General features: G+C 41.5%; 1 protein-coding gene across 1 annotated transcript; it reads right to left on the bottom strand.

Moving 5' to 3' along the window:
- Window positions 1–226: 226 nt before the first annotated feature.
- Window positions 227–24,753, bottom strand: fbxl4 (F-box and leucine-rich repeat protein 4). Its single transcript, XM_034698377.1, has 9 exons — window positions 24,625–24,753; window positions 21,545–22,180; window positions 17,200–17,536; window positions 14,133–14,377; window positions 13,338–13,551; window positions 8,740–8,811; window positions 6,166–6,290; window positions 5,089–5,276; window positions 227–4,329 (listed from the first exon to the last, which is right to left on the bottom strand). The coding sequence occupies exons 2-9, from the start codon at window positions 22,039–22,041 to the stop codon at window positions 4,166–4,168; spliced, it is 1,842 nt and encodes a 613-aa protein (XP_034554268.1). The 5' UTR covers window positions 22,042–22,180; window positions 24,625–24,753; the 3' UTR covers window positions 227–4,165.
- Between the last annotated feature and the right edge of the window lie 753 nt (window positions 24,754–25,506).

A 25,506-nucleotide genomic window follows, 5' to 3' on the forward strand; every position in this document is an offset into this window, starting at 1 on the left:
GGCAGCGACTCAGAGGAACCTACGAGACAAGGGAGCTCAGGGACTCAAGAAAGGTCCATGGTTAGTAACTATACAGCACTTTACGACAACAAGGCAGTTCAAAGTGCTTCACATTCGACATTACAAACATCACAGAGGTCAGAAAACACAGAAAGAAGACACTGACTCTTATCTATGTGCACAGTGTAGTTTCTTATATGCTAATGAAAGAAGCTCACAGACTCAGTTACTGCATCAGCCTTGGGTTTATTGAAAATCTGGTGAAAGTGAAGCACCCAGTTTCATCATGACAGAGGCACAATCTTTCCACACTGCAGCACAGGGGGCGTCACTGCATGTCCTACCAATGGCACAAAGGTTGATCACACATCCAGAGTGGGAGGAGAGACAATGCATATTCATTACAGAGAGCAAGGCCAACACAGTCATTCCAGGTAGGGGAGAACAGATAGTGCTGAAGCGTGGTGCTCCATGGGTCTAACTCTGACCATCAGAGAGCAGTGAACACTTTCTAACAGTCTGCCTTCAATAATTGCTGTTCCTGACAGTTCCAGGTGACTCTATGCATCATCAGTGTTTTAACTGTGAAGCTGGATCTCTCATAATGTACTTCAAATGACTGCCTGGATTACGTGGGCCAGGAAAATGTGATGTATGCACTTCTTCACTTCTAGTCAACCAGCTGACTTCCCCTCACTGGAGTAATATTTGCATCATCTGAGGGCTGATGTGTCTCACTGTTACCACATCCATTCTTTTAAAAACACCACGGAAAATTAAAATACATCCACTTTAACGCTAAAGTAACTTGAATGTCCAGCATTTTTTTTGTTTCCAATTCCAACCCATAATCAGATAAGGAGGTTGACTTCTGTTTGATGGATCTGGGTTGTGCTTAGCCGTGTGTAGCGGCGACACGAAGCAGAGAAGCTGTCCGGATCAAGAACCAAACAAGGATTTTAGGAATATAATTTCAAGTTTCAAAATAATCTAACCAATTCAAATGTTCTGTTACCTCCATGTAGGTCCAAAACCTCAACTCTGATGAGAAACACTAAATACCCAAAGTTTAAATTAGTTTTCCCAGAAAACAGACATACAAATATGAACTCTAAATAATATCCCCATGAGCATTGACAAAGACAAGACCTCTGTCCTTAGTGGTATCTAGAACATTACACAACTAGCACTGCACCATCACAAATTCAAACAAAAGTCTATATCTACAGGTGAGTATTAATGATTACATTAGCAAGCTAGTCAATAACACACATTAGTGAATGTGTTGTTTAAAATAAAAGCTCCAAAGCAAACTTTATCTCACATGACACGGTTATGACGACGTCGGAGGAAATGAAATACGCGGCTGATGTGCGGGATCCTGGAAGAGATGTAAATGCCGGAAATACATTGCCGCCAAGCTGACCAATCACAAGGCTTGCAGTCCGCATAGATACATTTGGGAGGAGGTGCATTTCGGCTGCGTGCGTAGGCCTCTGCGTAGGTACGGGAGCTACGCAGACCTAGGCGCGTAGGCTATGCCGTCGATTTGACGCAGAAGTATAAACCAGGCTTTACAGGGGAGCATTGTCTTCTGCACTCAATGGTTTTCCTTTGCTATCATTCTCAGCTGAGCTAGTAACATGAGTCATGTCTATGCTAAGCTAGGCCAAACATGTATGAATGCATGAATAACATAGGTTCATTACATGTATCTTTTATGACTCAGAGTTTAAAAGAAAAGAAAACACTAACTTTCAAAATGTATATCATAGCTGATATATATCAGGGAAATGAATTTAAATAACATTTAGATGAAAGAGCGAATATAAATAAATATTATTTTGCATATTAAGTACCCTGGCTGACGTACAGTTTATGGCATACAGACTGGTCAGTGAGATTGAAGACCAGGTGTTGGGGTATTACTGGTACTTTGGTTGAAAGGCAGTAAAGCAAAGCGGTTCACTACAATCGATACCACATGGACAACACGCCACATTCAAACAGGAGTATAAGGCACAAATATTGACTAGTAGCCTAGCTTAAAAAAAACAAAAAAAACTTCAAGTTTCAAAAGAGAATTGCTTTCCAAGCACTTCTGCCACATTGCAAATGTGACTTCATATATTACAAAAATTAAATAGCAACAATGTTTTTTTCACAATCATATAATTACAACATTCCACACCCCCCCCCAAAAAAAAGCCCCCAAAATCTTTGTCCAGGTTACATCAGTGCTGTGCAGTGCGGACTGATCTGTTTCTTTAACAGGTGTTTGTTCTTGAAGATTAACAGAGACTGCAGGTGGCCCCAGAGGTGACTCCGTCTGTCTGTAAAAATGTCTGCTGTGCTGGTGCTGTTAGCACAATAAATGTAAACAAACAAACAAAAACATAAAAACAGAAGAAATATTCAAACCCCTGAGTTACAGGAAAAATACTGAGGTCACCGAGTATTTACACTGTTAAACTTACTGGAACCTCTTACCATCCGAGGAAGTGTTCCTATTAAAACGACAGTGGCAGACGGCTTAGAGAAGCATGCAACATTATGAAACCACTGTGCAGCTGACTTTGAAACTTCATCATGTAGTTTTAGTCAATCTTGCTCCCTTAAAATAACACGGCCAAAAACAACATACAACTAAAAGAATGATCCGCATGATCGAAGCATAAAAAAGTGATCGAACACCTTAAACTTTGGCCTTGCTAAATTATAAACCTAGCCTGAAATTGCGCAATCCTCGACCAGGATAACTTGTTGAAAAGTCTAGCATAAAAAAAGTAACTTTGAAACACCCTGTTTATTTAGTATGGCGGATTGAAAATGAAATTCACCTGATTCAGGCATGTCAGCTCTCGTGACGTTCTCAGACGGATCTAATCTAACACAAAACTTCAAGCACAGTTGAGGACTCATCACACCGTGCTGAAGGTTTCTTTTGGGAAGTGCTTTTCAAATGTGTGTATCATCATTACAACAGTGTTTACGGTGAATGTGGAGGAGAACAGTTACTGTGGTTTGAAACTTCTCTACATTGTGCCAGCGAAATATTCTAAGTCATTACAAAAATGAAGAGTAAACTTTAGTTTTTTTACAGTTCCATTTGCTTTCTAAACGGGTGGTTCAGCTTATGTCAGGATTTGCTGTTTCTCTTCTTTAATTTTGTATTCTTTTGTTTTTTGGACTTTTAGCTGCATCACTTCTTTTTTTTAATCAAATGAGCTGATTTGATACGTTGGATGTTTTCACATGCTGACTAAACTAAATGTCCGCTTTTTCACAATGACTCACATTCTGTAAGCTTTCTGATGACAACTTCCTCTCTGTGAATCTCAGGCGTGAGGACAGTTGATGGTGTGTTTTCTTTCAACGTGAGAGTAGGGTATGATTCTGCACCCACCTTGTGAAAACACAACTTCAGTTGTGATATGTAGTCTCAGGTTTGACTTTGACACTCTCCACATCACACTGTACAAAATGAAACATGGTTCACTACTTTGTTTTAACCCTTAAAGTTCCAGTTAACTGATTGATAAGCTCTGTGTAGGATTTCTTCAATTAAATGGAACTGAAAGATGCCTTCACATTCTGACAGGACACTGTCTAAGGCCCTGATCTTTGAACGTTTTAACATGTTACCAGTTGAGATGAACATGCATCTTGAAGGAGTTTTCCTGCAGTGTCAAATACGATTATTTTCCACACTTTTCTGTCCCATCTCTTCTTTCAAAATGTTCAAGAGGATCGCTCCAAAATTCCTTGGGTTTTTTTATGTGTGTTGCATCCAGAACCAAGGCGCTTTTCTAGCCTTGTGCTGCTTGGCATTATGTAAGGGCTGATTCAGATTTTAGGATGTAGCAGCTTTACTGCAACAACTCTAATTTCTAGTGTTCAAAAGACAGAGCGTCTTGTTTTATAATCCCTTGGCCTCAAGTCTGTAACTGTTTGTGTTCAGCCACTTAATCCGTCTTTCCAGTGCAGCTTTATTTTCTGACTGCGGAAAAAAAACGGATCTTGTTTGTGATACAAACACACTCACAGGTCAGAAATCTCCATCAGCATCTGACCTGCCTCTTATCCACTTTTGGGCAGTGTATGCTGGCAAGCACTTTGCTCCTCTCACTTCCTTTGGACTGTGGAGAAACCAGAAGAGCCTAGGTCACTGAGTGAAGCTCTTCTTGATGGCCACGTTTGGGAAGACACCCGTGAGCTCTTGGACGACCCGCATGTCTATTTGAGAGCAGAAGGAGACGTCCAGGAGGAGAAGTTTGGGACAAGCCTGGAGAAGTTTCTTCAGTGAGGCTGCACTCACTAACCGTGTACCTGTCAGGGGGGGAAGCATGAGAAGAAAATGTAATCACGACATGAGCAGAAAAATGCAGGAGGAATAAAAAAAAGTGAGTAAATATAGTAAAATGAAGTCCACCTGCAGAACACAACGTGGTCTTTCCTGTAAGCTGTTTGTTTCATAAATGTACAATACAGGTTTACTTCAAACAGACATAAATAAACTCCACAGCCCAGAAAACATTTTATGTGCAGAAGTTTGAAACAGATGATTTACTCCTCAGCATATAGAAAGACTCAGCTACTGCAGCCAACTTGTAATAGCCACAGAACTGACACTTCAGCACAGGCAGCCTGGATAATGCGTGTAATGCTACTGAGCTGCCAAGCCTGTCACATTATGCAACTGGAGCTCCAGTGTTTCACACGGCAGTTACTACTTTTGCAACTTTGCCCAGTGAGCAGTATTTTATTTATATTGACACAAAGCATTTTTGCAGGTTTGTGTTTGCAGAGGTTTCAGAAACTTTTTGAATTCAAACTTAGAATTAAAAGACAATGACAGACGATGTCAAATATCTTTGAAAGCAAATGTCCATTTATAACAAATAACCTCATGGGCAAATACTATTTATGAGGTGTTATTAATGATGCTAAATAGACTGCTGCCGAAAGTGAGCAAAGTTAAACTCACTGGTTTTAAGGTAAAACATGTCAATAATACGCTACATTACAAGTTTATGTGAGAAACATATTAACAGCTACAGATAAAAAAAAGATAGAATGAGAGCTTACCCAGGATGTCCAGGTGCTGCAGTGAGGGGCAGCTAGCGGCCAGCTCTTCTATGTCTGAGTCACAGACGGTGCGGTTTGCAGTGAGGAAGAGTTTGCGCAGTCGGGGCAGGCGGCGGGCGAGGTTCTGGAAACATCCAGTACTGCTCTGCAGAGTGGGACACCAACCCAGGTCCAACTCCTCCAGCATCCTGAACAAACGTAAACAAAGAGAGCACGGGGGTGACAAATCTGGACGCTGACAGCAGCTAGACTAAGTTGTTTTGGTTCAGAGTGTTGATTTGGAAGGCATTTTGGGACTGCAGGCTCAGGCGTGGACCAGCTCTTAGTTATCCTGCTTTAGGCTTAGACTGCCGGGGGAACTGACACACTGGCACACTGGGATCCTATCTCACCCCCTTACCCCCAACCCCCTCATCACTTACTTTAACTCTCCCTGTCCCATTAAAGTTACTAACCATAGACCTTTCTGGAGTCCCTGAGCTTCCTTGTCTCGTAGGTTCCTCTGAGCTGCCATAGACGTCCTCCTGGACGCTCAAGACTCCAGCTGATACGGACGTGCTGGACTCCAGCAGTAACAGCTACTACTAGTCGTCTCATCACTATCACCGCTCCCTCTGTCTCTTATTCTCCTCTATCCCCTTTTCCAGACCCAACTCGGTCGAGGCAGATGGCTGTCTAACATGAGTCTGGTTCTGCTCGAGGTTTCTGCCTGTTAAAGGAAGTTTTTCCTCGCCACTGTAACTAGCTAAATACTGCGAAGTGCAATGCTCATGGTGGATTAAGGTGGGGTCAGACTGAGTCTTATCCTGTCTTGGTGTTGAGTCTCTCTTCATAATTTGACAGAGTATGGTCTAGACCTGCTCTGTTCGTAAAAGCGTCTTGAGATAATGTTTGTTGTGATTTGGTGCGATACAAATAAAGATTGATTGATTGATGAAGTGTTCTCTTCAGAAGATGACACTAAGCTGACAGTGGTTTTTCAGAATCAAACTGCATGATGTGAAACTGGATTCAAACTTATTCATTTTCCTACATGAAGGTAAGAATAAGACAACAACAACAATAGGTGTGATCTACCTGCAGCCAGAGACAAGCTCAGCTAGGCCTCGGTCAGTGAGGTTCCTGCAGCGCCAGATGTCCAGGGAGCAGAGTGAGCGACAGCGAGCAGCAAGCATACTGGCCACAACATCATAGTCATCAATCTACAGGAGAGACAGGCAACAGTCAACTTATATTTACACTCCCAAGGCAGCGTCTGCAGGACAGTAGTGTGTTTGAGTCTGGAGGCTCGTGGAGGGCCTGTAGAGCTCCACGTCAGTTCACAGTTGATCTCCTTCAAGTATGCCACTCTACAGCAGCAGCTCAAGTGCTAAGTCTGAGATAGAGGGTTAAGTTTGGTGTTGTTTTGTCATGTTTGTGTGCTTGTCTTGAATGATGTTATCAAGGTGTAGAGTTTTTTTATTTTCGCTCCAGCAACACAATAAAATTCAATTTTAATATATGAACTGTTTGCTTTTAGAAGGCCCAGAACAAAAATAGTGAGTGTTAACTAACTTCCCTTAAACTGAATAATGTATGTTGAGCAAACTTTGTAAATGTAGTGATAGTAAAAGGTGATAAGCTGTATCTTCTGCTTTGAGGGACATACCTTGACAACCCCAAGAGAGAACAAAGCACCGACAGAGAACGCCTTCAGCAGGAAATAAATGAAACCGTCTTTCAAGAACAGATTTGTTTTTGCAAAACTGTTATTGTTCTTTGGTGTCAGGTAATGTTGGTCATATTTCATCCTTTTATCCAAAGATGAAAGCAAAGAAATGCAATTTAACTGCCACACAGCCAGTGCAGGCACCTTACTCATAGAGTCACGGCATGCAGGAGGCTTCAAGAGGGAGAAGTGAGTGATGTTAAAACTTCTGCCTGAAACAGTTCAGGTTTTAGTTGCATTTTTACTAAGTGGCAACCTCTGTTCTTTAAATATGATGCAGAAGTGTTAAAAACTGCAGTTCATCAAGCGTCCACTTGAGGCTGGCAGCAGAAACACCACAAACCACATACACACCCATTCAAAGAGACGATCTTTACAGCAGAAATAAACATGTTTACAGCCTGGTTCAAAACGGGGTGAAATTTTTTTTTAACTCAGTATTTCCGGAGATATTAAACTTTCAAGTAATGCCCAAATAAGGGCGTAGCTGACTTGATTGACAGGCGGGCACCCTGTAGCTGTTAGCAAAACATCTAAAGGCCCGCCTCTTTACCTCACACTAGCTCGGACAAAGTTTGGTTGTGTTCAGCATTTCCAATATGGCTGCTGCCGACAATTGTCTTCAAAACAGCGCTCAGGAACAGACGGGTGACGTCACAGATTCTATGTCCATTAATCATACAGTCTATGATCTCAGGCCCCTCTCCTTTGGAATCATCTACCAGTCTGGTTCCGGGAGGCAGACACCCTCTCTACTTTTAAGAGTAGGCTTCAAACTTTCCTTTTTGATAAAGCTTATAGTTAGAGCTGGATCAGGCTTGGACCAGCTCTTAGTTATGCTGCTATAGGCTTAGACTGCCGGGGGAACTGACACACTGGGATCCTATCTCACCCCCCTTCCCCTTCATCACTTACTTTAACTCTTCCTGTCCCATTAAAGTTACTAACCATAGACCTTTCTGGAGTCCCTGAGCTCCCTTGTCTCGTAGGTTCCTCTGAGTTGCCGTAGACGTCCTCCTGCTGTGGACGTTCCAGACTCCAGCTGATACGGACGTGCTGGACTCCAGCAGCAACAGTTTCTACTACTCGTCTCATCACTATCACCGCTCCCTCTCTCTCTTATTCTCCTCTATCCCTCTTTCCAGACCAAACTCGGTCGAGGCAGATGGCTGTCTAACATGAGTCTGGTTCTGCTCAAGGTTTCTGCCTGTTAAAGGAAGTTCGCAATGCTCATGGTGGATAAGGGTGAGGTAAGACTGAGTCTTATCCTGTCTTGGTGTTGGGTCTCTGTTCATAATTTGACATAGAGTGGTCTAGACCTGCTCTGTTTGTAAAAGCGTCTTGAGATAATGTTTGTTGTGATTTGGCGCTATACAAATAAAGATTGATTGATTGATTGATTGATTGATTGATTGTTTAATACATTTGACAATGACAATGTATACCACAAAGGGAGGCTGTACTTTAAATTTCTACAAAAAAAGGACAAATCATTCATAAAAAATATGTTCCCATGAATGTCAAACTATTCCTTCAAGCATATGTAAAAATCCATGCTAGAAATTATCTTCCTGAGAAACAAAGGGGCCAATCAGCTTCCTAATATGCCGAGGCTCATTGTTTTGTGTCTTCTCTGTGTGCTCTCGTCACTGAGGTTTCAACTGTGCTGTGACGTTAAGCTGAAGACGGATTCTGAGCCAAGAACGGACAATAAAGTATTCACTTAAATTGTGTTCAGTGTCATTATCGCTGGCTTCTTCTATTTTACACCCAACCAGTTTATTGTTTGCAGCTACAGCACTGATGTCTCGCCATCTTTTAGACAAGCTGCTATTCAACAAACACACATGGAGGGTTATATTGTTAACAGACTGTGCTTTATTTGGACTGTGTGTGTGTGTGTGTTTATGCGTGGGTGTGTGTGTGTTGTTTTTTGTTCTCACCCTCACACAGCTCCCTAGGTTGAGGTGTCTCAGCTCTATGCAGAAAGTCAGGATACTCAAAATAGCTGTTTGCTGCAGAGAAAACAAGGGGAAAAAAACAGGAAGATGCAGAGTTGTCATACTCAGATCATGAATATGTTATGAAATTTTATTTATTTTTGTTTTGGTTATTTCTTAGAATAATTTGCGACTTTGGGACCAATAGGGGACATACATCTACCTAAATAAGACATTTTACCTGAGAGTATATTTCCACTGTATGCTAGAATAAAGGGACCATTTAAATAACAAGAACATGTCTAGTCAAAGTAAGTCCTATGTGATTTACTGTCTGCTGCCTTGTGCACTCAGTTAACACTTTGTGGATTAAGAGAATTTAATATGGTGCAGCATTTCCCTTCACACACAGTGAGGACACAGATCTCTCTAGTGGCACTGCAGCTTGGATGGAGATATGGGAATTCAACACTAGAACTGCCAACACATGTACCTCAGTGGCAGGAGAAAGTGTGAGACATGAAAGTGAAAGCCTTTTGTGCGTGCGGGGCTGGTGTGTGCGCTCGAGTCTGTAGCTGGCATCTTTATAAACGCCTCTCTCCGGCGAGCTAGCCATTTAATTAGAGCAGTGACAGGGTAATGACAGCTGAGATGTCGGGCTCTCAAACAGACACACAGCTCGCTCTGTGTGCTGGGGTATAAACAACCTGCAGCACGATGCCTGGCTCCACCGCAGAAACCCTACCCTGCATCCTTGCCCGCAACACCGCTCTGAAACATGACAAACTCTGAAGAAACACAGAGGAACAAAACCAAAACACAAGACAGTGGTTTTTACACGTCAGACGGGCCTGAACATGAACACATGTGGTGTGATATTTTGAGGCCCCTGGGCTAAGAGTTGACTCAGGTCATCTTAAAAGACAACAACAAAGAATGAACTCAAAATAAAACACGTACCTTCAAATATTGCTTGTGAGCTTGCTAGTCTTAAATTCTTGGGAGGCTTCATAAAGATGTATTAAAGTAATGTAAACCTTCCACAATATATTCAATTTCCTAGTGATACATTGTTTAAAATGTATGAAACATAGGTGTGATTCCCTTGGGGAAGCGTGCGGTTTTACTGATTCACGATACGGAAGTGGAGAAACCTCTTTTTTCCTCTTTTGTGGGCATTTTTGTCTTTATTGGATAGGACAGCTGCAGAGAGACAGGACATGTAGGAGTAGACTGGGGGGAAGACATGCAGCAAATGATCATGGCCTTGAGTCGAACCAGTGACCACTGTGACGAGGGCTATAGCCTGTGTACATGGGGTGCACTTAAAGAGATTGGCCAACTGCATCCCAGCAAAACATTCCTACTCCTCAACATTATGTTGTTCTTTTATCTTAAATCTTATCTAGTCTTTGATTTAAGCCAAAACATCTTCACTCTTTAAATAATTCATGTAGTCCATCAGATATCGGTATCAGCGTTATACCAAGTGTTAAAACTGTCAACATTTCACTCCTTAACACTTTTGCTTGTGTAATATCTTAAGTTAAATAATTCAGCCTGTCCCTGCTTAAAAGTCAAAAGAAAACATTCTTGATGTGGCCACTGTGACTCTTTTGATTCTCTTGATTCACAGAAAAATGCCATGAAAGGACTGTATTGCACATTTTTTGAATGTACCTGCAGTGACAGGTGCACTGGATAGACAGACAGTTCATGGCACTCTGAAATACATCTGCATCTTTCAACAAGGAGTTGATCAAAACTTACTAAATGTGTCTGATGTTTCACCAAACTGGATTAAATCACGCTCTAGACTCGGAGCTGTTTACAGTAATGGCAGCAAAAAAGTCAAACATCAAATAATCCTAAAACAGAAACAGACGTCCCCCGGTTGTGTCTTTGTCACTAATGCACACCGGGGGTAAAAATCCTCAATGAAGATGAGACAGATGCATGGAGGTGAGGAGAGCTGGTTCATAAAGCACACCTGCTGCAGGTAGAGACCAAGCTAACACTGAGCACCTCAGATAATAACTCAGCCTGTCACAGGAAGTCATCACTTTTATCTTTAAAGATTAGACGCACAGCGGGGGAAACATGGATTCCTTATGTCTGCCACTAGAGTTTTCGTCTCGTCATCGTCAAACATATGTTGGTCAGAGTTTTTATTATCAGTGATGCAGTTCAGCTCGTCATAGTCTTGTTTTCGTCATTAAAAAATATATAATTGACGAACATTTGTTGTCAGAATTTTCGTTAACGAAATGAACATTGATCAGGACACTTAAGAATATCAAAATAACACAAGACAACAAGGGAGCATCACTCTTTTGTCAAAAGGTCAAGCTCATACAACTAGTGAATGCATCCTGTGACAAGGGCTTGTAAGTACAGTCATGGCTAAAAGTTTTGAGAATGACACAACTATTAATTTTCACAAAGTCTGCTGTTTCAGTTTTTATAATGGCAATTTGCATATACTCCAGAATGTTATGAGGAGTGATCAGCTCAACTGCAATTAATTGCAAAGTCCCTCTTTGCCTTGAAAATTAACTTTATCACCAAAAACACATTTCCACTGCATTTCAGCCCTGCCACAAAAGGACCAGCTAACATCATTTCAATGACACACAGGTGTCACACACATTAACACAGGTGTGGGTGTTGATGAGGACAAGGCTGGCGATCAATCTGTCATGATTGAGTGACTGGACACTTTAAAAGGAAGATGGTGCATGACACCATTGTGTCGAGGTGAGCGCTACCATCAGTCCTGTCTCTTGCCAACAGTGAAGCATCCTGAGACCATTCATGTGTGGGGTTGCTTTTCGGTCAAGGGAGTGGGCTCTCTCACAATCTTGCCTAAAAACACAGCCATGAATAAAGAATGGTACCAGAACGTCCTCCAAGAGCAACTTCTCCCAACCATCCAAGGGCAGTTTGGTGATGAAGAATGCCTTTTCCAGCATGATGGAGCACCTTGCCATAAAGCAAAAGTCATAACAAAATGGCTCGGGGAACAAAACATTAAGATTTTGGGCCCTTGGCCAGGAAACTCCCCAGATCTTAATCCCATTGAGAACTTGTGGTCAATCCTCAAGAGGCGGGTGGACAATCAAAAACCCACAAATTCTGACAAACTCCAAGCATTGATTATGCAAGAATGGACTGCCATCAGTCAGGATTTGGTCCAGAAGTTGATTGACAGCATGCCAGGGAGAATTGCAGAGGTCTTGAAAAAGAAGGGTCAACACTGCAAATATTGACTTATTGCATGAATTCTGTGTAATTCTCAATAAAAGCTTTTGATACTTATGAAATGCTTCTAATTGTATTTCATTATACCATAGAAACATCTGACAAAAACACCTAAAAACCCTGAAGCAGCAGACTTTGTGAAAATGTAATATTTGTGTCATTCTCAAAACCTTTGGCCATGACTGTACACATGACTTCATTATGTTGTATATCACAAGAAGCTACAATGCCTAAATGGTCGGATAAGACCAGGCTGACTGTATTGTATTGTAGACTTACTTTAACTCTCCCTGTCCCACTAAAGTTACAAACCATAGACCTCTCTGGAGTCCCTGAGCTCCCTTGCCTCATAGGTTCCTCTGAGACCCTGTCTTAGACGGCCCGCTGCTGTGGATGTGCCAGAATCCAGCGGCTACAACTACTACTATCCGTCTCACCAATATTGTCTCTCTCTCTCTTCATCTCTTCTATCCCTCTATCAAACCCCAACTCAGTCTCAGCAGATGTGTGTCTAACATTAGTCTGGTCCTGCTGGAGGTTTCTGCCTGTTAAAGGAAGTTTGTCCTTGCCACTGTAACTTGCTAAATGCTGCAAAGTGCTCTGCTCATGGTGGATTAAGATGAGATCAGACTGAGTCCTGTCTGTAAGATGGGACTGGATCTTACCCTGTCTTGGTGTGTGGGTCTTTGTTCATAATTTAACACAGAGTGGTCTAGACCTGCTCTGTTTGTAAAGCATCTTGAGATACTGTTAGTGTGATTTGGCACTATATAAATGAAGATTGATTATTTTATTGTTGACATACTGTAGTTTCTTTGTATATTTGTATAACAAGTAAGTTATTGTAAAGTACATTGAGGGTTCCAGACAGTAAAGAGATAAAGATGCACTTCTCTCTTGTTCTGCAGAAGACCTACAAGCATGAGACACACTGATGAATACTGCAGCACAACAACGAAGAACGAGGACGGAACAGACAATGGCTTCATTTGTGCTGCAAAGTGAGAAAGCTCAAGTTGTTTCTGCAGAGGCAAGTTTGACTTGCAAGCAGCGTTGGGTCTTTTGGAAGTTGAAAAGTGAACAATACGTGACAAAAGATTGAGATACAGTTCATGGTAAGTGTACCGAACTGAATGAAAGACAAGTTAAACAGCAAGTACTGGTACCAAGTTTGTGCCAAAATATTATATTTGAACTTAAACTGAGTAAACTCTAAGTGTTCAAGCGTTTTAATGTTTCAGACATGCTAAGTCCGAGGTAACTTGTATTTTGAAGGACAGATCTAGCAGCACATGTGAAAATGTGCCCTCCTGAGATTCTATTCTACCTCTCCTGCCTACCTCTATCTTTGTCCTGTAGAGCACCAGTCTGCGGAGGCGTGTTAGTTTGGAGATGTGTGTGAAGGCTTGTGGATGGAGGCGGTCGCAGGAGGACAGGTTGAGCTGCTGCAGCCCAGGACAGGTCTGAGAGATGACCTCCAGACAGGCCTCGTTCAGGAAGTGGCAGCATGATAACTCCAGGCTGACTAGGCTGAGACCACAGGCCTTCATGAAGCTGAAGGAGGAACAGATGGAAAGAACATCACATGAGCAACTGTACCAATCAATCAATCAATCAATCAATCAATCAATCAATCAATCTTTATTTGTATAGCACCAAATCAACAAACGTTATCTCAAGACGCTTTTACAAACAGAGCAGGTCTACACGGTTTTCTATGTTAGATTATTGACAAAGACCCAACATCAAGACAGGATCCGATCCAGTCCTCTCTTACTGATAGGACACAGTCTGATCTCATCTTAATCCACCATGAGCAGAGCACTTTGCAGCATTTAGCAAGTTACAGTGGTGAGGAAAAACTTCCTTTAACAGGCAGAAACCTCCAGCAGGACCAGACTCGAGTTGGGAAGAATTAAAAGTATACCACCTCAGCACCCCTCTGTATTTGCACAGGAAGATCATCATCATTTAACATATTCTTATTTTCTTTTGCTTCTAAATAGAAGAAAATAGTATGTTACTATTTCCTTGGCTCCCTCAAAACAAACACTTGCACTTGTGAGTATTTGTTAGTTTTCAAGGTTATCTTCCTGTTTTCTAATACTGTACTTGTTGCCTTCTGACAGTCTGACCTGCTGAAGCCGGTCAGGGTGAGAGCACCGCGGTTGCCGGTCCAGGACAGGTTGAGCCTCTGGAGGAGAGTGCAGCGACTCTGCAGGTGTCCCAGGGAGGCGTCACTCAGCCGGCCCCAGTAGGGCTGCAGACTCAGCTGGGTGTATTGCAGCGGGTCACAACAGTGCTGGTGCAGCAGCTTACAGCTCTGGGCCAGACGGCAGAGGTCTGGCAGGGTCAGGTGGCTCAGTATCAGCTGGATGAGCTACGGATGGAAGATGGGGAGAGGGAGAAAGGAGCAACAAGGGGAAAAGAAAAAGGAGAGACAAAGAGGGTTATAAATCACAAAACATTGCATATTGCAGAACATTGAGGAATAGTGGAACCTAGTTAAGAACTGAAAATAACAGGGAATGTTAATGTTGAATCCCCACTGTCAGCCTGATCTTAATAGTGACTATTTGGGACACAAAGCACTGATAGCAGGATCAACAACGAGGTGAGCCGTTTTGCTCCGCACCACGTTTGTGTGCCTCGTAAAGAGAAACAATGACTGTGCGCGTGTGAGTGTTGCAGTGAATTAACAATACACAGCGTTCAAGCGGGTATCAGCTGACAGATAATAGCTATATTGTGTTTCTGAAACAAACACACAGCGGTTGTGAAGACTGCTGTTAATGGCAGCGGTTTGGAGAGGAGATAAGAGAAGGAATATCAAGAGTGGTGCCGGTGTTTTGAAGCTTGTCTCAGACAACGTGATACGTCGGTATGGCATGAAAATGACTCCAAGTCTGGGAGTGCAAACTAGATCAAGTGTCAGGTTGGGTGCATGCCACAGTGTTCATGTGGAAAATATATAAATACACACGTGCAGACTGAGGGGGTTGGAAAATGATTTAAGGCCCAGTTTAAACTATTAGTCACAATCATCATTAGGAGTCAGTCTAGACTATTTATTTTGAGAACAGTGATTGAAATGTACCAGAGAAGTTTAACATTTATTTATAGGGTAAGGCAACAAACTAATTATTCTATATCTAGTCGTCTTTGTCAGGTGAATTAAACTCTAGTGTTAAAGTGCATTTAATCAACCAACTAAAAAGAGACGTGACTACTTTTTCAACTTATGACTCATCTTGAGTTGTTTGTCAGTTATCTTTAAAGCAATAAGCCCTACAGATCTGTACCTATCCATGAGGATTGCTGCTTCGTTTTGCATCTATTGTATCTAGACTTTTGGTCCTCTTCTCAAGAGCAATTTCAAGTATTAACAGTTGTTACCAACAAGCCTTCTGTGCACTAAAAAAATAACATGTTTACATGCAAACTGTGCATGCAAAACTCTCTGCAGGCTATATGAAAATACATGCAGATGCACAAATTTAGGCTCCAGCAGGTGGGAAACTGACCTAAAGGGTTGGGTGCTTTAGTGAAAGGTGCATCAGTAAGTTTGTTATGTGATAAAATTCCAATCTGCAACATTGAATGTATGTCTTCATGCTCACATAAGATGAGTTGTCACTGGCTCATTATCCTCTGAAGTTTTAGTCCTCTCTTAGAACTGGAAAACACTGTTATTCATGAGTAATAAGTAGGGATGGGCATTTCAAGCCAAAATACTACTCGATAATCACTGGCATATATTCAGGGATTATTCGTTATCTAGCTCTCCTACAGCAGGTTTAAAACGTCAAGGTAGGACAGCAGCGACTAAAGGCTGATTTATGATTTGAGATGTCCCTACATACTAATCTCAATACAGCACAATAATAACAGAAGGTAAACCTTAAAGGCCCTGTAAACGTAAATGGTATATTTGAAGTTCACAAAGAATATCAAAATGTAATGTGTAATCAAGCTTCAGCATTAATCTGAGTAAAATTAAACATCCATAAGTCTGAAGAAACTCTGTTCAAAAACAGCTTATTTTACAGGTCAAAGCATTTCTCAGGACTGTGTGGGCGTGGCCTAACTCTTTGATTTATTCATTTACAATGGTCTCTGAGTGCTGAGTCACAAAATACTTCAGAATCAGGACTTCTATCATTTATTAGTTTTATCACTCCGTAGTCTCTTGGGCATCAGGACCATGGGACGCCCGGAGCAAACAAGGCTGAAGGGTAGTATGTGTACGCAGAGGAGCTCGGCTCCGGGTGTCAGACGGGGCTGTTTGTCTAAACTCTGAGCTGTTTGGGGAAAGTTAGTGAACCGGTCCTGAAAGTTAGTGAACCAGTCCTGGGGAAAGTTAGTGAACAGGTCCTGAAGAAAGTTGGTGAACCGGTCCTGGTCAAAGTTAGTGAACTGGTCCTGGGGAAATTTAGTGAACCGGTCCTGGGGAAAGTTAGTGAACCGGTCCTGGAGAAAGTTAGTGAAGCGGCCCAGGGGTAAGTTAGTGAACCGGTCTTGAGGGAAATGAGTGTAGTATGTGCGGGACTGCTTTAGCCACTTGGCCGCGGCTCAACTCAACCGCGTCCTAAAATTTCCCCAAATCACTGCAGTTATGAAAATAGAAGAATGACAACAAGCTGTCATCTTCAGCGGTGGATGTGCAGACAGGGACACACGAGCACAGCGGTGCAAAGAGCAGAGAGACAGCTATACAGACAGATTACAGGCAGTACGTGATTAACAAACAAGCTAACAGCTAAGACAAAACTGAGGGGAGCTGGCTGAGACGTCAGGAGACAGTCTGAGCAGGAGCGGAGTAGTTTTAGTTGAGTATGTGTGCACATGACTCAGTGTTTCATTTCTGATTGGTTGGATATTTATATAAAATCAGGTTAAACCGGCTCCCTTAAAACCCAGTGTGAAAACGTGTTAAAAAAACGTAATGGACATATTTGAAAAATGGATTGAAGTTGAGTTCTAATATTTTTACATAGTTTTTACATATATATAATATATTTATATATGGTCTGAAATATCATAGGTAGAACGTTTTTGTTGATTTGGCTTCCCAGAGCCTTTAAGCCAATTAAGAAATTAAGTATAGTCAAAAATATTTCCACTGTTTCCAAAAGATACAGAACAAATAATAGAACTTTTGTTGTTTCATGTGAGGGTATCTATTCTTTCAGCATCAATCACCTCATATGGCAGTTTGTCAAAGTACCCATTCCCCGTCCTCTGGTTCTTGCCGTCTCCACCTTGTCTAAATGGCCCTCCAACCTCAGACAGCTCCTCCTCGCTGTCACTCAGGTCGCTAATGTCGATGACTGGCATCTTATAGAGGGCCAGCATGGGCCTCTCTTTCACCCCGCGCAGAATAACAGCATCCAGTTCGGTGTAGTAGTCCAGCAGGGAGCTGTTAACCTCCAGTCGCAGCAGGTTGGTGGGGAAGTTGATGTGCTTGATGTTCGGGGAAAACTGGCGGGCGTGGGGTGTCAGCATCTTTGTGGGTTCTCCTGACCACAACACCTCCCACCTGGACAAGAGAAAGGAGATTTAAGAGATGAACTGTTGAAGCATGGAAGTCAGAACTTTGGGAGCATAACACTGTTTATTTTTTGCTCCAACATGTGGACACATTTAATGTGAACATTCATTTATAAAAGTGACATAGACACATTATAGGCCATGGGGGCAATGTTAAACTATTGTAGCTTCCTGATAGAGGTCCTGCTATATTAGTGTATCCATCAATACACATTTGGTGCTGTTATGAAAGTGTGCAGCTTTACAATGGAAGCTATCTGAGACGTTTTCTGATGACACCAGATCAGCCAATCACATATCAGAGGTACACTACCAGTCAAAAGTTTGGACACACCTTTTCATTCAATGTTTTTTATTTAGTTTAATTATTTTCCACATTGTAGATTAATACTGAAGACATCAAAACTATGAAATAATCTGGTTTTACCATAATCTGGATTACAACAGTAGTCAAATAGAGCTATCCATTGTGTGCTAACCCTACCTCTGAACAACACAACTGATGGTCTCAGACACATTAAGAAGGCAAGTCATTCTACAAATGAACTCTTAACAAGGCTCATGTTAATTAGAAACCATTCCAGGAGACCACTTCATGAAGCAGACTGAGAGAATACCCAGAGTGTGCAAAGCTGTCATGAAGGAAAAAGGGGGCTACTTTACAGGATCTAAAATATAAAACAGATTCTGCTTTGTTTAACACTTTTTGCTCATTCAATAATTCCATATATCTTCTTTCTTAGTTTTGATGTCTTCAGTATTAATCTACAGTGTTTATAATAATTAAAGTAAATACAAACCCTTAAATGAGAAGGTGTTTCCAAACTTTTGACTGGTAGTGTAGTTGGTGCTGATCAAATATGCTTAACAGTCACAACAGCCCCTTTTTATATTGTGAGTCCAGGACAGTGCAGTGACAAAGTTCTGCTGCCTCCAGGGTGTAAAATGAACACCCGCCAAGCGCCAATGGTGGGTAAAATATTAGTTTGGCGTGTAAAACAAAAAACCAACACCCGCCAGTGGCCGATGGAAAATTTTGCATTGCATGTGAGGATTTGTTTTCATACTTTCGTCCATTTCTGGCGGCTGTCAGGCTATTTTGACCCTCGCGAGGCGCTGTACTTGTATTGTGATTTGGTACGTCGGGAACGGCGTGACGTCAGCTACTGGAGTTCTATTCATTCTCTTTGCTTGAAGAAGCACGGCGGGAAGAGCGTTTTGAGGAAGATGTGATGACACATTCCCAGTGTGAAGCCACCACAATCAAAAAGGATAAACAAAGAGGCAGGAGATGATGGCCGGTGAAAAAAATTTGGTCACTAGCCAATGGCAGATGGGGTATAAAGTCAATTTTACGCCCTGGCTGCATCAATCAATCATCAATCAATCAAGGAAAAACTTCCTTTTTAACAGGCAGAAACCTCCAGCAGAACCAGACTCATGTTAGACACACATTTGCCTCGACCGAGTTGTGATTGGAAAGAGGGATAGAGAAGATTACATCACACCTTTGTGCTGTAACACTGATCCTGCAGATATATGAAGTAATGGCGAGTGGAAAAACAATAAGCACTATGTGTAAATAAACAACGGGAGCTTCACATGACATGTGCACACACAGTGATACTGTCTCATCCATTATTACCTCTGTGCTAGTTCTAACATTATGTCCCTGCAACGTTTACATTGAAGCTGAGACTTTATGAGAAAAGACATTTCCAAGAAACATTGTGGCATACTACTTTGACTAAAATGAGGGCTTAAGATATAATCCAATCTATCTTAAGATGGATGTGCTCACAAAAATCTGACCTGATATCATCTGTGCAATATAAATAACAACTAAGGTTTGGCTTTTAGTGACATTTAGTGCTGTGAAGGATTATGCCCTGCAAGGCAAACGTACACCCAAAAGCTTGTGACAGAGTAAAGATCTGCCACAGTCATTGAAATAGGTTCTCTGAACCTTCAGTGTGATTCATGGATAAAACAAAGCTTTAATGAGGTTGAATCAGCTACAGAAACCATCCTGTGGATACATTCCCAGTTGTATTTTGGAGTGGTAAGAAGAGAAATTCTTGTCCTTTTTCCAGGTGTTACTCACTTTCATCAGCTCTTGTTCTGCTACGTTTGAATAAAGTAAATACTTGAAGCTATCATGTATCACTGGAACATTAGATTAAGATGACCAAAACTGCACCCTGACCGTACCCTGATATATACTAACCTTCATTTTCTGTTAGCCAGGAGTGACAGTGTGAAAAATATGCAGTTTCACTTAGACACCTAGAGCTGGGCGATATTACAGAAGATGCTATTACGATAATTTACTTCATTTCAGTCAATATTGATAATCATCACCATAAAAATCAAATCATTATTTCATTTAAATGTAAAGGCAGATTTTTGCTGTGGAGTGAAAGCTGAAGAAACCAGACGGTTTGTTAGTTTGTATCTGGATTTAGTTTTCTGATGAGCTTCTTGAATCCCTCATTTTTGACTAAAGCAGGTCTTTAGTGTAAGATGAGATTTTTGTGATTTAGTTTGTAGATTCTTATTTTACTCAGGTTGAGAACATTTGCATAATCAGATTTGATTACCCACATCTTTAAAGTGTATTTAATTAGGTGTATTAAATTCATAGTTTACGCCGAGTCAGCACAATATTAGATTAAAGACTCAGCTGGTAGGTTTCGCTTTTTCTTTAGTGTCGCTGTCGCTCTTTCAGCTGTCTTTAGGCCCACATAGCTCTTACTGACAAATTCCACCAGTTCCGTGTCAGGTCCATCTCCGATCAGTCACAGCAACGGATCTGATAGGTTTCTATTCTACTCAATGTGCTAACTTCTACTGGATCTGCTCTGTTGCATTCTGGCTGCATCTCTGATCCAGCAGGTCGGAGCCCTCCGGATCAGATATGCTAGACTTCTATTTTTGCCGGGTGCTGGAGGACGACGCATCGATCTCAACAGAGCAGATGGAGCGGGACAGGAAGTCAGGCACCAAAACAAAATGAAAACATCCGGTTAATTTTCAGAATAAAACACTCTGTGTTATCATTAGATCGTTTTTAACTTAACTACAACAACAAACTGTCATGATGAGCGGAGGCAGGCCTGGAGTCAACAGGTCAGAGGTTTCCGTAGAACCAGAAAGACAACACGGATGAGGAGAGGAGGAGGAGAATCCTTGATTTAGTGATTACCACGGGAAAACCTCGGTCACATGACTCCAGCTGTCCGGCGGTCCTGCTCCGTGCTGCGCATCAAAATGCAACTGATGGGTGTTGACGGACAAGAGAGCACCGAGCGGGACCACAGCTGATCAGAAACAAACTGGACTTGGAATCTGGTGGAAGTCCTGTGTTATCCTGTGACATGATTGGCTGTTCAATACTGTCTTCTTCTTCTTCTGTCTAATGTTGGGTGGCAACTAGCATTTAAGACACATCAGTGCCCCCTCCCTTTCCAGTGGTTGGGGGGTGTAATTACAGTTTCAAATATATCCAATTTTTTATTGAACATTTGTCATATTTATATTGAGAAAATTACAGCACTGTAATTATCGTTATCAAATTATCGCCCAGCCCTACAGACACACTGCTTCAAATCCCAGTTATGTTATGTGTGTATTTGTGGATCAATGCTACCCTGCTTACACTCTCTTCTTAGATTATTAGCTTCATGTGAAAACTCTCAAACTGGCTTACATTTGTACCTTTCAGTTTCATTGTAAGACTGTTAGAGAGTGCCCTCTGCTAAATCTCCAGAAATTGAAACATTTTCTTGAGTTATCCTTCTTAGTACTAACGGAGCACTTTTTATTGGCATGTCTCCCAGAGGAAAATGCAACGGGACCAAGAATAGAAATGTCAGGAATCAATTTGTTACAGTATAATACTTCAGGTCACAAACAGAGTGTTTCAAATAATGTCTGTAATGTCACTTGCTTTTCCGAAAACTAAAAACATTTGTTGAGGACAAAGGGTTGTCTTTACCTGATATCAGTTGCCGGGTTCTGGGAAAAGGGGTTGTGAGAGCAGGCCAGGATCTGAACAATGGCTCCAGGGTAATAAGTCTCAAGCACTTCCACTGCTGTGGGGTAGACAGGCTCCTCAAAGCCCAGCTCAATATAATCCTGGCTGTAAAAGCCTTTAGGGGTGCGGCGGAAAGGTGGCGGGGCACTGGCACATTGTTCCCACCATTTCCCATAAGCCCTGAATACAGCCGTCTGAGTGAAGTCCCCTGAGCTGGGGTAGACGTTGGGTACCCCGGCCAGGTTCCACATGGTGTAGGACATGCTATTTTCACTGCCATAGTGGGAGCTGAAGTCAAGAACCTCCTTGGCATATTGCTCCTCTTCTACACTGACGGGCAGCACCGCACGCTGGCCAGACTCCACAGCCCGCCGACTGGTCAGAGCTTCACCTCGAGTCCCACTCCTGGAGCGTCGCCGCAGACAGATATAGTAAAACATGCTCAAGAGGGTTAGCATATGGAATTCTGGGGCAGATGGGGGCAGTGGGGAGAATCGGAGACTAACAGGAGGACGACCCTGCACCTACTGGAAACACACTGGCTCAGGGGCTGAGGGTGTAAAAAGCGCAGGCTTGAGGCCCAGTTGCATGCATGACCTGTGGGTTAGGCAGAGACAAACACATACATGAGTGATAACTGTGAGACAGTAAATCTGAGACACCACACAGTAAAACTCCTGCTTAATACGGTTATAAACTAGAGTATGTAAATGTTAATACCTTAATAGGTTAAAGTCAGTGACAGAGAGTTATCTACATGTCTAGCAGAGCAGAAATTAGAGCTTCAATCACAAAGAAACACAAACATCTTAAAAAAAAGACTGCAATCTAAGGGATCCTTGCCTATTTGAAGCATTTACAGGATAACTTTTAGGGGTGAAGTGCAATTATTGATGGGGGAGTAGCTTTTATAGTTCACTGGCTGGAACTTGAAGCCTTGACTAACTCTCAGCTGCAGCATTAGTGAGGTGTACAGTGATTCTGCTTATCACCAGTAGAGACACCTGTCACCTAGGACTAGGGATGTAAGGATATATCGCATGAAGACGGTAAAAAATCGATACAAATAAGGGTGGATTAAAATCGATTCAACAACATTTGTATCTGATATTATATTAAACAGTAGAAGGCGCTATCTTCATTACACTCCGCTTGTTCAACATCATTAAGTCTCTCTCGTCACTCACTGAGTGGAGGTGTTTGAAGTTTAAAGCATGTTTCAGAATCAGCTGACTGAAGGTGTTGAACACAGCGGAGACGCTCAGCTGGGGGCTGCAGCTGAGTGACAGGTCTCCACGAGCGCTTTTTTACTCCGCCACCGGACTGATTCTGACCCAGTTGTGCTCCCGGCTGACACCTGACCGCGTTCACATGCTTATTTTTCTCAATAAGAAGGAGAAAACTGGACACTGTGAGTCTAAATCTGACTCTGTTCAGTTGTCCTGTTGCAGTAAATCCACATGTTGTAGTTTGAGTCTTCACTCTATGACCATGCGTCCACAGAGATTATTTATAAGCTGCTCCTCACGTTGATATTCAGCTTGTTAACATTTTGAACACCTCAATATTCTGTAGCTGTTTAATACCGTCAGTAATATACACTGTGTCATGAAGGAACATTTGATTTAGGGGAAAAAACACATTTGTAATTATTTTTGACATGGAACACGTTTACGTTTTTTTAATGATTAAACGATAATTGATTGTTAACATTTCCAAAGATCAATCACGGATAATACTTGAAATTTACATCCCTAATTTTAAGAGATTTACCTTATTTGTTGTATTATATTATTCTTTCATTTGGGAATTGTTCACTTTCCATTTCTCTACAATTATTCTGAAATTTTCCAACAAGATATTTCTTTACAGTGATTTTAGTTTATTTTTGCAAGTTGCAGAGAAAAGTGTGCAGTGGTTTTATTTGAGTTCCAACACACCTTAAAAATGCAAAATGATTACTTTGTTTACAAAGAAATATAAGAGAACAAATATATATATTTCAACTGTCCATATCTGAGAACTGAAATAAAATAATAGTTATTTAAATTTTGAGTTAAATCCAGTTTTCTTGAAAATCGTTAGAGAATCGTATCGTGAACCAAAAATCAGGATTAGAGTCGTATCATGGGTTGAGTGTATCCTTAGATCTCTACTAATAACCTCTGTCGGCATGCAAATAATGCTGAGCACAGCATGAGGTCATGTCAGGTCAAAACAGAGAAACTGAAGTTTCAATCCGCCCTAGTAGGAAGTCACAGCCTAGGCACTTCAAGTCTTCAATGCTTGTCCAGCTAACATTGTAGACTTCATACAAGTTAAAACAGTCAGGATTGCTAACAACTGCATTTAAAAACACACGACAAAGCAGGAAATCACTAGCTTTGAAATCCTGGGTAAATGACTCTCGCTGTAAAGGTGTTTAGTATCACACCATCCCAATGTGTTGAGGTTCCACACTCCGAAAAACAAGCTTCACAGCTTTAAGCTGCTGTAGGTAAAGCTAGCAAGACCTGCTGCATTCCAATAAAGGCAGACCTAGAAATGCAAACTGGACTAGAAGTGGAATCTAAAGTCAAGCATGAAAGCTCCGGTATAAATCAGAAGATCTGTCTACCTTGTCGGTAACAAATTCGTTTCATCACTCGTCCTGAGAAAGACTTGATTCTTCAGGATTACACGTCTTGTCATGTACCTGTCTGTTCCCAATAAACATTTCCCAAATAACACGTCAACATGGAGATAAAAGTAGTTCACGTTTAGCTAGCTACAAAGAAACTGTTGCTTCATAAAGACCCTTGTTCAATAAGCACAAAACTGACTCTACGAAAGAAGTGCTAGCTAAACTAATCCAGTGATTGGAGCTGTTTCTCAGCTGTTATGATGATGTTATTGTTGTTGTCACTATCAGGGTTAAACCGCCTGTTAGCTAGTGTTAGCCAGTTAGCCTACAGACGAGCTGAGCTGTCAAACTGTTAGCTTCCGTAGCTAGCTTTACAACACCGGACACACAAACATGACAGGGCACATTGAACATTTACGGTAAAGGTAGGTCGAAGTATCCATTCATGAGAGGCAGTCTTCTTGTTCCCTACAGGATAAAAGAGAACGTTAAGTCAACCAACAAATACATTCCTGCCGTGTTACCTTGTGAGGCGTTCACGGAGTGTCGGATATTGCAAACTTTCAAGTGCTGTAATTTTCTAACTGTAGGCTATAGTATATTTTCCACCACATCATTTTTATTGATGTACTGTTGTATTAAAGGGTTTACGTGGCCTGTTTTTCAGAGTTACAACAGAGAGGGATGTGTAGTAGTCCCTTTTAGATGACTTTTCAAAATGATCAACAGAGTCCGCAGACTTCTGAAATTGGTCGGAGGGACATTAAATGCCACATTAGTTCCGGTTCAACAAAATAACAACATCCGGTCAGCAGCATCTTGTCAAAATGGCTTAAGATATGTATTACTGAGTTGGGAGTAAACATGAATATCTTAACAATGGGATAATGATTCCTTGTTCAAATTTACCCTAATAGAATTGAGTCCATTATGGATATAAATAAAGATAAGAAAGACAATTTTGTCCATAGGTTGAAATGAATAGTAAAGCTGGTGTTGATTTTGCAACGTGCATAAGCCCCAACCATGACTTTTATGTGTTTTGGATCACTTTCAAATTTTTTTTTTAAAGTGCTTTAAAAGTATCCTCAAAACATAATTTGCAGACAGATCTCCATACATAATACCAGTAATGTAAGGTTAGTATGTTAGACCAGATATTAAGCCTTGTGAGGATTACCCACAAACATTAAACACTGTTCCCTGTTAATGTTTTCTGTTCATATTGAGATACAGGTCAGATACCATTTGTGTTCTTTCAAAGTGAAATGATGCATTTTGTAATATGGCTATGATATCA

This window comes from Notolabrus celidotus, chromosome 12, assembly GCF_009762535.1.
Source record: "Notolabrus celidotus isolate fNotCel1 chromosome 12, fNotCel1.pri, whole genome shotgun sequence".
NCBI classification, from domain to species: Eukaryota; Metazoa; Chordata; class Actinopteri; order Labriformes; family Labridae; genus Notolabrus; species Notolabrus celidotus.

What these genes read in the sequence shown, in the direction of transcription:
- fbxl4 (XM_034698377.1), bottom strand. Translation starts at nt 22,041, where the DNA reads ATGCTAACCCTCTTGAGCATGTTTTACTATATCTGTCTGCGGCGACGC. An exon ending in ACCCTGACCGGCTTCAGCAG is followed by an intron (nt 13,552 to 14,132) that starts GTCAGACTGTCA and finishes TTCCTCCTTCAG; the next exon opens with CTTCATGAAGGCCTGTGGTC. An exon ending in GAGCTTGTCTCTGGCTGCAG is followed by an intron (nt 5,277 to 6,165) that starts GTAGATCACACC and finishes ACGTTTGTTCAG; the next exon opens with GATGCTGGAGGAGTTGGACC.